Source organism: Lissotriton vulgaris, chromosome 5 (genome assembly GCF_964263255.1).
Source record: "Lissotriton vulgaris chromosome 5, aLisVul1.2, whole genome shotgun sequence".
Lineage (NCBI taxonomy): Eukaryota > Metazoa > Chordata > Amphibia > Caudata > Salamandridae > Lissotriton > Lissotriton vulgaris.
The window spans coordinates 1,457,625,858-1,457,640,888 of record NC_141693.1 but is presented as its reverse complement, the minus strand read 5'-3'; the positions used below and the strand labels follow the sequence as shown (position 1 = coordinate 1,457,640,888).

General features: G+C 42.7%; 1 protein-coding gene across 15 annotated transcripts in view; it reads right to left on the bottom strand.

Annotated features, from left to right (window-relative positions):
- LOC147712744 (polymeric immunoglobulin receptor-like) overlaps positions 1 to 15,031 on the bottom strand; it is a 325,822-nt gene that overhangs the window by 85,721 nt on the left and 225,070 nt on the right. For all 15 annotated transcript variants that reach the window (XM_086923400.1, XM_086923402.1, XM_086923403.1 and 12 more), the window contains 2 exons: positions 9,802 to 10,143; positions 5,765 to 6,094 (listed from right to left, as the gene is read on the bottom strand). In XM_086923400.1, the coding sequence (XP_086779526.1) occupies positions 5,765 to 6,094; positions 9,802 to 10,143 (672 nt within the window). The remainder of the gene's footprint in view (positions 1 to 5,764; positions 6,095 to 9,801; positions 10,144 to 15,031) is intronic.

Below are 15,031 nucleotides of genomic sequence, written 5' to 3'. Positions count from 1 at the left end.
TGTGGAGTGCTCTGTATACTACTAACAGAGTAGTCTGTCAGATACCAACAGTGGAACGGTGTCTTGATCCCACAATGGATGATGTTAGAAGTGCATCTGAGAGTGGAGATGAAGGTACTCACTTTGACACGGTGGAACCAACTCTAGGTTCCAACAGTGGAACGGTGTCTTGATCACACAATGGACGATGTCTGATATATGACCTGTTGCTGGTTTTCCACAGAACTCCCTCCGTTTAGGTGCATCAGACTCTGTGCTTCTGTAGTTAACAGCTGCACATGGTTATTGGGCTTAGTTGACTGCTATCGCTGGAATACACTGTGGTACAGCAGGTCCAAACAGTGAAACGGGGTCTTAATTATATGATTGAGGATGTCAGAAGTTAAAGTTTGTGACGATTTCTGTGTACCGCCTCCGATGCGGTGCAAGCAACACGAGGTTCCAACAGTGGAATGGTGTCTTGATGCCACAATGTACGATGTTAGAACTGTATCTGAGAGTGGAGATGTAGGTACTTGCTTTGAACAGCTGCAACCAAGTCTAGGTCCCAACAGTGGAACGGTGTGTTGATTTCACAATGGATGAGGTTAGAACTGCATTTGAGAGTGGAGATGAAGGTACTCTCTTCGATCAGGTGCAACCAACTTTAAGTCCCAAGAGTGGAATGGTGTCTTGATCCCACAATGGACAATGTCCAATATTACTGGCTGCTGGCTTTTCTCAGAAGTTTGTGTGTTGAGGTGCATCACACTCTGTGCTTCCATAGCTAACTGCTGCACTTGATTAGTGGGCTTGGTTGACACTAGTCGGTGGAGTATACTGTGGTACAGCAGGTGCGAACAGTGAAATTGGGTCTTGATTGTATGATTGAGGATGTCATAAGTTAAAGTCTGTGATGATTTCTATGTACCCTTTCTGATCAGGCGCAACCAACGGTATGTGGCTGTCAGGTGTTAATGACCACTGCATCTGGTCTAGACTGCGGTTCGCAGGGTTCACAATTTAGATTGAGTGGTGATTGTTTAATTACAGAATCCAGTAGTTAAGTTATTAGAATGTCTATTGAAACATACACAGTATTGTTTTATTAGAACATTGGAATGTTGGGAGCTCAATTGGAAACAATGGAGTAGCTCCGTTCTTATAATTGCTTGTATAAGCCTGGAGCTCCAACATTGCAAAGTTTTTTTTTTCACAGGTCTGGCTGTGAACAAATATTCCAGGGAGCCTGAAGGGATTCCAATCCCCTTGCTCTCTCTTAAGGCTTTGCTTTATTTGTTAGAACATTCTACCCTCTAGTGGTCAGAATGTTCAAATAGCCTTATAGCCCTTTGTAGCTGGGCTATAGTGGCTATTAAAGTCCCTCTCCTTTGTTAAAGGCCCTTGCCTTCGGCTTGGGCCTTTAATGCTGTAGAGGGCCTTTAATGGCCGGTATAGCCTGCTACGGCGGGTTATAAGGCTATAGCTTTCATGCTTGAATACATTTTTATAGATGAGTTATAGGTTTAGTAAAATGACCAAATTCATCTTGCAAGTCGAAAGGAACAGTGAATAGTGTAGACTGTGGACAGGTGAAATCCCAATTCGAATTGTTTTGATTTATTTATGTAGAGTTTTATGTAATTTATGTTTTTGTATTTTGTAAGGAGGGAGTGAGAAAAAGTATTGATGGTTGTGTGTGTGAGTACTGCCTTAAATTACCAATGCAGACAGTAGTGTTCACAATTCAGATTGAGTCGCTATTGTAGATGATGCAGTCCTGTAAGAGAAGAGATTGCTATAGTGTGCTCTGTCTGCATCACTTATACGCATCATTTCAGGCTCCGCACATGTATTCTTTGCTTTGCGTATGGAAAAACTGTGGAGCTCAAGTCAATGCCACGCAGCTGTGGGCCCTTGTTGAACGCTCTCTCTGGCCTGTACTGCAGACTTCAGTTTTCACATTTGACATTGAGTCTGTATTGTAGATGATGCAGTCCTGTAGGAAAAAACATTTCTCCAGTGCGCTCTGTCTGCACCACTCATACGCATCATTTCAGGCTTTGCACACTTTTTTTTGCTTCGTGTATTGCAAACTGTAGAGCTCAAGTCAATGCCATGTGGCTGTGGGCCCTTACTGACTGCTCTCTCTGGCCTACACTGCAGACAGGAGTGTTCACAATTGAGATCGAGTCATTATTGTAGATTAGGTAGTCCTGTAGGTAAAGACATTGCTCCAGTGCGTACTGTCTGCACCACTCGTATGCATCATTGCAAGCTCTGTACACGTTTTTTTTGCTTTGCGTATTGCAAACTGTTGAGCTCAAGTCAAAGCCATGTGGCTGTGGGCCCTTGCTGACTGCTCTCTATGGCCTACACTGCAGATAGCAGTGTTCATAATTGAGATCGAGTTGCTATTATAGATGAGGTAGTCCTGTAGGAAAAGACATTGCTCTAGTGCGTACTGTCTGCACCATACATACGTATCATTGCAGGCTCCGCACATTTTTTTTGTTGCTTCGCTTACGACAAACTGGGCAGTTCAAGTCACCTTATGTAGTTGTGGGTCGTTGCTGACTGCTTCCTTGGGCTAACACTGCAGACAGCAGCGTTCACAATTCAGATTGAGTCGCTATTGCAGATGATGCAGTGTTGATGGCAACAGATATTGCTCCTAGTACAGCCTGTCTACAGCACGCATTATCGCTGGCTGTGCACATGCTGAATGCTTTTGATGTGGCTATGTGAGTGCACTCGAACTGATGGAGCGTTTATGAAATAATCTTTTTGTGTATTATTTCAGATCTATTGATTGTATGTTGTGGTTCTTTTACAATAGAATTATTTCTGTATTATTTCACATCTACTGTCCCTACTTTACTGCAGCACAAATTATTGATTCTTTTGATATTAAATCTCTGTGCGTGATCCAATGATTACTGTTGTAGTTGATGCTATCAGCAACCATTCCGTGAAGGCTGGTGTACACTCACCCTACACGCATCCAGCACAGACATCACTGGATATGTCACCCTGGTAATAAAAAGGAGTCGAGTGCAAATGCCGGTACTCACTTCCACTATCTATCTGTGTCCATGTGTTCATTATCTATGCTTGATACTGTCTCTGGCCAGTACTATATTACGTTGTGCTGTGGACAGCGTATGCAACCATGTTACCTCTGGTTTTGGAGAAAATTTCGGTAATGTAACTTTTAGGTGTATGGCTATCACAGGTGGAAGGCTACTTTACAGAGCATGAATATTGATGAAAATGATGGTTGCATGTTGTGGGTAGTGTAAGATATGTGTATATTGCAAACATTTTAGAAAAAAGCTCTTTAAGCAGAAGAGGTGTGTCTAATGAAATGCAGTACAGATATTGACTAAAATGGGTGGCGTGTTCGAACTGTTACAATGGGAAATGTTATGAACTAATGAAATGGGTTTTTTTAATGGTCACATGGCAATCGCGCAGGCAATGTCCAATGGGATCGCACCCGATGTGATTTTGAGAAAATATATTTACTATAATATAAGTTTATTACAGTTAGAAATATATAACTGTTTAAAATATTTTTAATTATCGCTTGCTCTCATATACACTTTAAAGTTATTTAGATATAGTTAAAAAAATGAGGGAATGGCGCCCCACAATGCACTGCTGATGATGTCACATATTACATCACTCATGACATGGTCAGTGACATCACTGATGACATCTCAAATGACATCACTGTTGACATCACTGATGACATCATCATGTGATAATCTGATGCACATGCCAATACTCTAATATAAACTATGATACACACACTCTAAAATACAGACTACTAATTTTGAAACCATACATACATGAACGCCAGATACTACATATCACCGACTATTTCCTAGGTCTATACACATATCCTGTGTCTAACACATATAGTTACTCATCAATACAGTACTATAATATGTACTGATACACCTATGCATACAGTCACACTCTACCACTCATCCATAGAGTTAGTCACACACCTAGTCAGGCATGCAAAGAGTGAATTACATACTCATGTACTCATGTATACAGTTATATACACCAATCGAGTTATTTATACACCCACCACATCACTTATTTATGCAGATACTAAGACATACTTAGTGTCTTATACAATCACTGATATAAGCAGCCAGTGATTTATATACCCACTCTTCAAATAGCTTACTCTCATGTATACTAATTTATATACCCCAACACTGACATATACTGCCTTAAAACATATGTAGTTATTATTTATACATATTCCACTGAGACATTCATTCATTCACCAACACACCCATACACACACATAGGGGTCGATTAGGATCGCGGACGGACTTGCGTCCGTCCGTGACCCCAGAGCAGGAGGGAACCTCCGCATGGCATGCGGAGTTCCCTCCTGTGCAATTAGGATGTGACCGCCACCCTGGCGTTCACATCCTCTATTTTTAACATTGCAGCGGGTGCAGTTTCAAGCTGCACCCGCGGCAATGTTAAAAATGCACGCATTGCATTTGCATGCAGAAAGAGGCAGGCACCGCGCGGTGCCTGCCGCTTTCTGCATGCAAATGCAGGGATGCAGGGGGGTACCATAGGTACCCCCAATGTGCACCCCCCATTCCCCCTTCACCTAGGGGGCCCGCAACGGGCCCCCGCATTGAAGATCCGTATGCTTTTCCACGGCGGAAAACCCGCCACGGAAAAGCACTTTTTAAAGCCCATCCTGATATGGCGGACGGTGTCTGAGAGACACCGTCACCATATCAGAGCTTTTCCGCCGCGGTTGTAAGCCGACCGCGGCGGAAAAGCTGCGGACGGAAACCAGGACCCACCAGCCATCCTAATGTTGTGGTGGGTCCTTGGTCAGTCCGCTGTGGTTTTTCCGCATCCTCTGGGCCGGCGGTGGCTTCCGCCGGCCCCGAGGATGCGGAAAAACCGCAATCATAATCGGCCAGTAAGTCACTGATACAGCCCTTTACAGATGCACTTTTGAATCCATACAACTAGTGAATCACCCACTCAGACATCTATGCACAGAGTCACACACACCCCCACCCACCCACACAGACACTCAGGCACCCATACAGATACTCAGACAACCAATTATTAACCCATACAGACACTCATGTAGCTACTCACCAACTCCTGCAGCCACTTGCACACCAACTGAGAGACTAATACAGACTTTCACACAGTTTAGTCACTAACCCATGCATTCAGTAAGGCACAATGAATCACTCACTTAAACAGTCAGTCACTCACCTACTAAATAATACCTTCAGGCACTTGTAAATCCACTCATTCTTCAATACACCTTGGCATAGATATATATTTTGTATAGATATATGTGCAAAATATTTAAACTTTACAGAAATACACATTTATTGGAAAATGTCATCAGTGATGTCATCAGTGATGTAATTTGAGATGTCATCAGAGATGTCATCAGTGATGTCACTGACCATGTCATGAGTGATGTAATATGTGATGTCATAAGCGGTGTATTGCGGGCGTACGAGTTATAGTTAGCTCAACTAACTATAATTGGCGAATTTGTCTGGTTTAATATGAGTCAAATGTCCAACTGACTATAACGTCCCTGAAACCTATGGTTTTTTCAGTGAAAAAAAATATATATATATGTATATATATATATATATGCATATATATATATATATATATAGACACACACACACACACACGCACATAGGCATGATACAAATCACAGCTTTCATCCTCAAAATTTGAATTACCATGTCACTCTCACCTTCTGAAATGTGCAGGCTGAAATCTGTTGAGTCTCCGTACTCCCCATATTTTCCAGTTCCGCATGTGTAATGTCCAGTGTCGCCTTTTTCTAGATGAATAATGTAGACTACAAAGGTTTTGAGGGAGGCTTTGTAACTCAACATGACCCTTCCCTTGTAGTTTTGGTCTACTTTCCATGTGCTGTCAATAATGTTCTTGCACCCAGTTTTGTCGAGTTTACACAGGTATTTCCTTTCAGTAGCATGCACTTCATCATACTGGCAGGATATGGACACTTCACCTCTGACCTGGCCGTACAAAAGTTCAGCCTCCTCAGGAACAATGGAATCTGCCAAATGTATGAGGCATATAAATGGTTAGAAAGCAACCTGCAACACACACACAAATACTGTGTCATTCCATAAACTTAGTACGGTGTGGGGCATTCGCGTCTTCCCAAAGACAGTTATTTCTTGTTAGTGCAACAGCATTAATGTCAATGTGCTTCTTTACAGACAGAGTGACTATTTATCTTTAGCACTAAGGGCCAGATGTAGGTAGGCAAATAACAGTCGGTAACGGCCGAAATTCGGTAATTTTGGCCGTTACTGACCGGTATTTGGAAAAAGAGATGTAGGTGGGAATTTTACCTATTCGGTAATTTACCAAATCAGTATTTTAAGGAATCAGAAATTACTGATTCCTTAAAATACCGAATCAGTAAATGACCGATTTTGCTTTGTAGGGAGCACTCAAATGAGTGCTTTTCTCCTTTTATGATTTGTTATTTACCACCCACTACAAGTGGGTGGTAAATAATGAAAACCTTGGAAAAAGCATTTTATTTGCTTTTCCAACAGTGCCATGTTGCAGACATACATGTCTGCAACATGTGCACCCGTACACAATTGAGGGGTGCAACAGGGTGTCAAAGTGACACCTTGCCCTCCTTCAATGTTTCCCCCTTTTACCGAATCAGTAAATACCGATTCGGTAATTGCCATTCATTCCTATGGGCCTCCAGGCCCATAGGAATGAATGGCAATTACCGAATCAGTATTTACAGATTCGGTAATTACCAAAACTTACCGATTCTGTAATTTTTTCGGTAAAATTACCTACATCCCATTTGCATGTTCTTAAATACCGAATCGGTATGAATCGGTATTTAAGAATCAGTAATCTGCGATTACCTACATCGGGCCCTGTGGTAAACCTTCAATTAATCATTTACTTCACATGGCCAGGCATATTGTGCTGCACTATACCATACCAAACAGCACAATATATATTTGTGCTGTTTCAACTGCTCTATTTGTTGCTGTAATAAGCACTTGAAGAATTGGATGTCTTGACTGGCTCTGTGTTGAAGAGACAAGACGTGGTTCATACTTTTTTGAAGTGCAATTTTTATGCAGGAGTTCAATATAATACCCTGTAGGGACTTTAGTAGCGATATTTTCAATAATGATCTAGTCAGAATCCTAGAGGTCAAGAACACTGGGGCATTAAAGGTACCATCTTTTCGTGGGTGGAATGGTAACTCAGTTAATGACTGGATATTTGTGTCAAGGGGCTTAACACAGCATCTCATTAAGAGTGAAATTCTTGTTTTCAATTATGGTCAGTGCATTCCTGTAGCTGTCGAGTTCTCACTCTCTTGCAATTACTAGTCATCCGATTGAGACAATAGTCTGTTCACTGCCTCAACACAATGGCTTAAAGCTGGCCTGGATCTTGCTGAACTGATTTTTAGCTAATCAAAATCTGTTTCTAACATGTTTATCTGATGTTTTGAATTGGAATGAAAGCAAGCATGTGTTTATGGATTAAATAAAAACATCAAAACTGCCTTATTAAGGCCCCAAAAAGCAAAAAGAACAAATGATGGACGGAATAATGACCAATGTAAAAATTCACCCCGTGGCACAAAGATCTGTCTTTCACCTCCCACCCCAGTTTGGACCCAGCCATATGCAAATCAGTCTTGACCCTGCTCCTCATGGGAATAGTGCAGACCGAACTGCCAAGCCAGTTCCTCCCTGGACCGGAACCGGAAACAAGCATCCTAGACCCAGGTTTTGTATTATCACCCCTCATCACCCAGGCTAGCAGTGGCACAGTCAGCACAGGACCCACATCTGGGCATACCCTTCCCACTTAGGGAGACAAAAAGGAAAAACTGTTGGATTAAATTCAAAGCGCTCTTCCATGCAGAACTCTCACCTTTAATATCGATCAGTGAAAGAGTATTCGATCACAGATCGCACCCCTCCCACAGCAGCTGCCCTCCTTTGCTATAACCTCAAATGATATTACAGCAGGTGGTGTCCAAGCCTGATAATACCACTTTAGCCTCTCGCCTACAGTTGTTGTCTGGATGAACTACGGTTCTCTCACAATATACGAGCTGTGCTAATTCTGTGAAATAGGCCCCTGGGTGCAATCCATGTTTTAGGCTGCAAGTGCTATTCCCATATTCGGGTGGTCGAGGCCAGTGTGTTGTTAAGAAATCTTTAAAGCCAACTAGAGCAGGGATCAACGAGAGTGAGGCGGTTCTGATTCCTAGGAGTGATACCATCAGCCTTTCCCCTGCTGTCTGCCCTTAGGTAGCGATCTTTACTGGAGTACCTCTGCTACGCCATGGCACACGGGTGGGGAGGACGAGGACTTATGCAAATAGTTATTGAACTGTCTTGCGCACTATAGAGTTTTGCCTTTTCAGTTGCAGGAGACATTCTGTTGACATGAAGGGTCACACGTATAGGGGCCAGCGCTGAAAACGTACAGGGCAACTGTGTTATTGTAAATTTTAGGGGCCTCATTTATGAGGCCTTGCGTCAGTTTTGCGCTACCGATGTGTCACTTTTTGTGAGGCATCGGCAGCGTAAAACATGCCTCCTGTTGCACACTATTTACAAAGTGATGCATCTAAGCAGATGCGTCACTTTCTAAACCTCTGCGCTACATTATACCTGCGTCAGGTATAATGTATGCAGGGGGGGCGTTCACCCAGAAAAAGCCTCCTTAGAAGTGACGAAGTGAAATCTATGAGATTTCACTGCATACCTTCTAGGACGCCGTTGCGTCAAACTCTTACGCCTGTCTCATAGCAGGTGTAAGACTGACGCAGGCCCTCACATGGGGCTTGCCCCATGTGAAAGAACACATTGCTGGAGTTGCGTCACTTTTGTGTCACACTCCAGCAATGCGTCACTTTTGCGCCATACAGATATGTATCTGTAACTCCTTGCGACATGATGCGTCATACAGTAAATAAGACGCATTAGGTATGTCCCAAGGAGTGCGCGCTGAGAAGTGATACATCGCTGCTTTCACGCAGCGATGTGTCATTTCTCATAAATGAGGCCCTTGGTCTCCCCATATGGGGAAAAGAGTACCTTTGGTAGGGTTTCAGTTTGTGACCAGCTGACAATGTTAGGCTGTTCAGTAGGTTCCCTGAGCCACGGAACCCCTTCACTTCGATTGTCGAAGAGGGCAAGGCACCCTTTCAGACACTAGTCGGGACAAATGTCTTCCATGTTTTCAGCAGTTCTCCTTGGTCTCGCTCCCAGGTTGAACCCTTTCTGAGGCATCCTTCATAACAAGTGAGACGTCTCAGTGTAGCAAGTAGATTACAGCTTCAAACAGAGTTGGTCTTACTAAGCTCTACCTGCTTGGTGATCCTGTTTCTGTACTGCGCACACTTTTTTGTGGCTGAGGAAGGATTTGCTGCTTGTGCCATGTTGCTAAGTATATGCTGGATATTCCAGACAAAAATTTATTTTGACTTTAATGTCTAGATTATTTTAACTGTGGTAGCACAGCCACAGCTAAATTCAAAACTGAGATAGGGCTCTGGTCAAAATGCTGACTAACATAATACATTTCAATATAAATATGCAAATGCCACACACAACAAAGTCCAAAACAGAAACTCATTACTATATTAATGTTTTCTCATGGTAACACTAGGTTTTGTATGAGTCTAGCACTTTTAAAATGCACTAATTTAATGTATTTTCTCAAATCAAAGTAAGAGTTTTTTGAACTTACCATCTGAGACAGCCACATTCACAGTGGCAAAAAGCCCCCCGTGTGTGATTCCAATCCCACATCTGAAGTATCCTGCATCTGCCATCTCAAGCTGGCTCATCTCGATAGTGAAGTAGTTGTTCTCTGGCGAATCGCTGATCGAGGCCCTGCCCTTATACTTCTTGTGGATGAATCCACTAGATGACACGACTGTGTAGCATTCTCGGTTGTTGGGCGTTAACTTGCACCAGAACTTTCTGTCATATTTGTTGGCTTTGGTGACAGTGGGGTAGTAACACCTGATGGTGATGGATCCATTCACCAAGCCCGTTATTTGCTTCGGTGCGACGATAGTACTGGACGCTGGCCATGCAAACAAAACAAAGAGAAAAACAGCAAGATGGCTAATGATATTTGTATGTAAAAAAGGAACAGGAATGAGGTTTAAAAATCAGAGAATGTATCTCGGTTCAGTCTTCCCCACTGGATCACAATTGGATTCCTGTTCTACTATGCATCAATGTGTGAATATTATTAACATTCAATAATTTAATCAAAAAGAGGCTAGCTGAGGTGAGGGGGAAGGGGGTTGTTTAAACAGTATTCTAGTTTAAAGGTATTCGTGACTCAGTTTTGTTTTGTCAGACGGTTGTGGCACTTGGTAGGTGTGCTCATGAAGCCCTCACCCACCAACCTAGTTGGTGGCATGCTTCATCATCGGGCCCACCCAGTGACACCTAACGTGTCCCGGGTGTGCTACGACGCCTGGTGACAGCGGAGCAGGTATATCACTGTTTGTTGCGGTGAAGAATGTTTTGAATGTGAGTTTAAAACGGCTTGGCGGGGGTCCCAGTACCCGAAGGTAGGACAGACTTTAATACCTGGGCCTCCGTCAGCGGTTAAAAATAAGGCAGGTGGACGTTAGAGGCGAGTTACGACCTCCCACGTCCTTGGTACGTCAACATGTTTCAGCCAGTGCCTTATGGATATGCTGGCTTTCTTCAGGACGATTAAAAAGTGTGTGAAATTAAAAAGTGTGTGTAATTAAAACTAGTGGACGTGTGATACAGACTATGTGTCTACACGCCCTAAAGTGTATCTATGTGTGAGAGGGGGGATTCCCTTCTCAAGACCACGCTAGTTTTAAGGATTATTTCTTCAAGGTTATTGAAGAGGCAAAGTAGTTGATCAGGATTACTGACCAGAGCTTGCTGTGGACCTGTAGTGCCTTCTTCGCAGAACCGGTTCACTAGTTTTAATTACACACACTTTTAAATTACACACACTTTTTAATCGTCCTGAAGAAAGCCAGCATATCCATAAGGCACTGGCTGAAACATGTTGACGTACCAAGGACGTGGGAGGACGTAACTCGCCTCTAACGTCCACCTGCCTTATTTTTAACCGCTGACGGAGGCCCAGGTATTAAAGTCTGTCCTACCTTCGGGTACTGGGACCCCCGCCGAGCAGTTTTAAACTCACATTCAAAACCTTCTTCACCGCACACACAGTGATATACCTGCTCCGCTGTCACCAGGCGTCGTAGCACACCCGGGACACGTTAGGTGTCACTGGGTGGGCCCGATGATGAAGCATGCCACCAACTAGGATGATGGGTGAGGGCTTCATGCGCACACCTACCAGGTGCCACAACCGTCTGACAAAACAAAACTGAGTCACGAATACCTTTAAACTAGAATACTGTTTAAACAACCCCCTTCCCCCTCACCTCAGCTAGCCTCTTTTTGATTAAATTATATATAATACGGGGATACGGGCTAGCTATTTGGTCCTCTCTCTCCCTCTTGATACACGACTATTATTAACATTATGCATACTATAAATCATTACCTTAAGATGAGTAATTAAAAATGTTATTTAGCACTGTGAGATAATTACTTGTGAATCATGCACTTTCTAAGCATTCCATTTTTTTCTTTTCTTATACAGAGAGGTGGGCTAATGGAGGGGGTGTCATCTAGTAGAGCATTCACTAATCTATAGGTTTGTGATTCAGTAGTATTTCTTAGAGAAGTCAGTGTGTTTTTAAAGGAGGAGTTCTCTAATGCAGGTGGTACTGTCTTCTGCAAGAGGTGGTGTTTTATGAGTTGAGATTTACTCTAGTGCAGAGGATGCTGAGATTTGTTCTAGTCAAGATGGTGCAGTCATATAGAAGAGATAAGGTCAATTGAAAGGCATGAAGCCAAACAAATGTACCATTTCATAGAGAAAAGTAGTACATGCTAATGGTAGTTGTTCTGTCTAGTAGGAGATGCTGATAAGTGGAGCCGATTTAGTCTAGTTGGCAGGAGTTATGTTGTGTATAAGGCATTCGCAGTGTAGCTGCCAGATGATTCAATGTCCTGTGTTACACGTTCATTCATTTAAGCTAATAAGATGTCACATATTGGAATCTGTTGGGCCAAATGTTTATTTATAAAGAAAACTAAAAGACCCGCAATTGAAAAAGACTGACCTGGCCAGTAGGAGAAAATATGGTATGGGCAAATTGACAACTATGTGCAGAAGAATGGTCTTCAAGATATGGGGTTTCTATCAATTACAGGGTGTGCAGTTTTAATAAATCTGATTGAGGAGCTCTTTACTGGAGTAGGAGTTCTAGTGGGAATGTTCTAAATAGGAGGGTGACATTCAGTGCAAGGATGGTCTAACACAATATCGAATTTTAATAATTGTCTTACCAAAATATTATCTACAACCACAATATCATGAATGGAGAGCATAAATGACATAGAATCTATTACTTTTATTAGCTCACAAATATGCCCCTTGAAAATATAAATATCTTCATCGTAAGCAGATGTGGAATCAGGAATAGAAAATCAATACATATCTATATATACCTTCAAGATATTGTGGTGGTCTATTATCTGAAAGCAATACTTTTGCTGGAGATATTTTGTAACTCAGTATTGCAACTTATACTTCCAAGGGGAAGAGTTGTGTTACAGAGGAACGAGGTGAAGTCCAATGGCATCAATAGCTTTTATCTGATGGATTGAAACATGCTGCTGTGGAAGAAAAGTTGGGAGGGGATATCTTAGCGGAGGACATGTGGTGTAGTGAAAAGGGCTGCACTTTGATTTAAGTGGTGCAGAGGAAAAGGTGTTTACTAGCAGAGAAGGAATTGTTCTTTAAAGAAGGTATGTTGTACCTGCAGAGGTGTTGTCTAGAGGAAATGGCATTTCTGGTTTCCTAAAGGTAGAAAAAGTGCTATATTGGAGGAGATATTGTCTTTCAGAAGCGGTTTAGCCTAACAAATAAGATATTCTACAATCTAGAGGGTATGGTCTACTCTTGAAAGATTTGTTCAAGTTGAGGTGGAGCGATCTTGCAGAAGTTAAGCAGCCATGGTCTAGTGAAAGGGACATGATCTCTAAGATAAAGTTTTGGAGGTGTGATCTAGTAGCAGAGAATTCGGCCTAGTCCATGAATTGTGATGTAGTTGAGAGGCTATTTAATCCTGATGAAGACATTAGACATAGGTGGGGCATGTTCTAGTGGACGACCTTGTTATAGTGGAAATAGCAGTGACTTCATTTAAATGTTAGTGGATGGGAAAATCTAGCAATAAAATGGTGCAGGACCCACCAATAATATGGTGAAGGCACAGTAGCGGAAGAAGGCCCATCCCATTTAAGGGTTTTCCAACATTGCAGATAATATTTTTACTTGGAGGTTGTTTCCATTGGAATGGTGTGAGCTGCGTAAATTGAATAACATCTATGCAAACTGTCTGTCGGGCATAGTGGAATTTGTGTCACCAATTTGGGCAAAATTGTGATTTATTTTTGTAAAAGGTCACAAAATAAGGAAAGTTACACTAAGGGCCTTATTACGAGTTTGGCGGTCTGTGGACCGTGGTACTCGTGGTCACAGTCTGAATGCTGCAAGCTCGGCAGTCCGAGCGCCGTTTTACAAGTTGTGCAGATTGAATTCGTTAATGCCCCCTGAACCTGATTTGGAACTCCTCCCTGCAATCAGGTATACATCCAGAAACAAACATGGAAACAAGCATTCTTACTGCCTATCCTCAAGAATCAGGATGTTGATCCTGCAGAACTTACAAACTTTAGAGCAATCTCTCTGCTACCGGCACCAGCAAACATTTTTGAGCAGGTAGTTCAGAGCCTACTTTCTGAATTTTTTGAATCTCACTATTGTTTCCATGACTCCCAATCCAGCTTTAGAGCAGGATATAGTACGGAGACTGCACTCTTGGAAGTTGCGAGGAGTGTACGCGTAACCATTGGTCAGGGCAACGCAGCTATGCTGGTGCTGCTCGACCTATCCACAGCTTCCGATACTGTGGCCCATCCGATTCTCCTGGAGATTCTTAAGCATTTGGGAGTACAGGTATGATCTTGTCCTGGCTCCGGTCTTTCCTGGAGAACTGCACACAACAGGTTTATTTGTGCCCCTTTGTTTCTACTTGGAAGCCTCTTGCTTGCAGGGTCCTCTACTCTTTAACGTATACCTTACTCCTCTTGCGCTCTTGCTGGAGACTTTCGGAGTGAAAGTGATTTCCTACGCTGACTACACCAATTGATTTTCTCTTTTAAAGAACATTTGGAGGCTGCTTTTGTCATCTTTAGGCGGTGCTTGAGCAACATCTTGGATTGGATGACTCACAACTGCCTAAAGCTGAACACTGAGAAAATCGAGATGCTCTTCTTTAACCAACTGGTTCCTTCTCCCTCCATGCTGTGGTAACCAACAGAATTGAATCCACTTCCTATTCCTGTGGAGGCAGTAAGGAATCTGGCATTCAAATTCGACAATGCTCTCTCCTGCAAAGCCCAGATTAATCAGGTTTCCTCCATATGCTTTAGAAGCTGCGCACCCTGAGGAAATTCCTCCACTTTCTCTCGCTGGACTGTGGATTGCATCTAGCTTGGACTACTATAACAACCTCTACTTAGGTCTCCCAGCATATTTGATCCGCAGATTACAAATGGTTCAGAATGCGGAGGCTAGATTGATCTGCAAGGTGCCTTTCCTTCATTCCATCTCTCCCCACTTGCTAATTATTAACTGGCTGCCCATCAGCAGAAGACTTGAATTTAAGGCATTTACCTTGGTATATAGAGCCACCATGGGTCGGGCCTAATGTATCAGAGACACCGACTGCAAAGCTATCAACACTACAGAGTCCAACCATTTGATTCTGATCTCTACTTCTCACTTTCGTAAGGCAGGATAGGCGGAAGAGCTTTTGTGGTCAGGATAG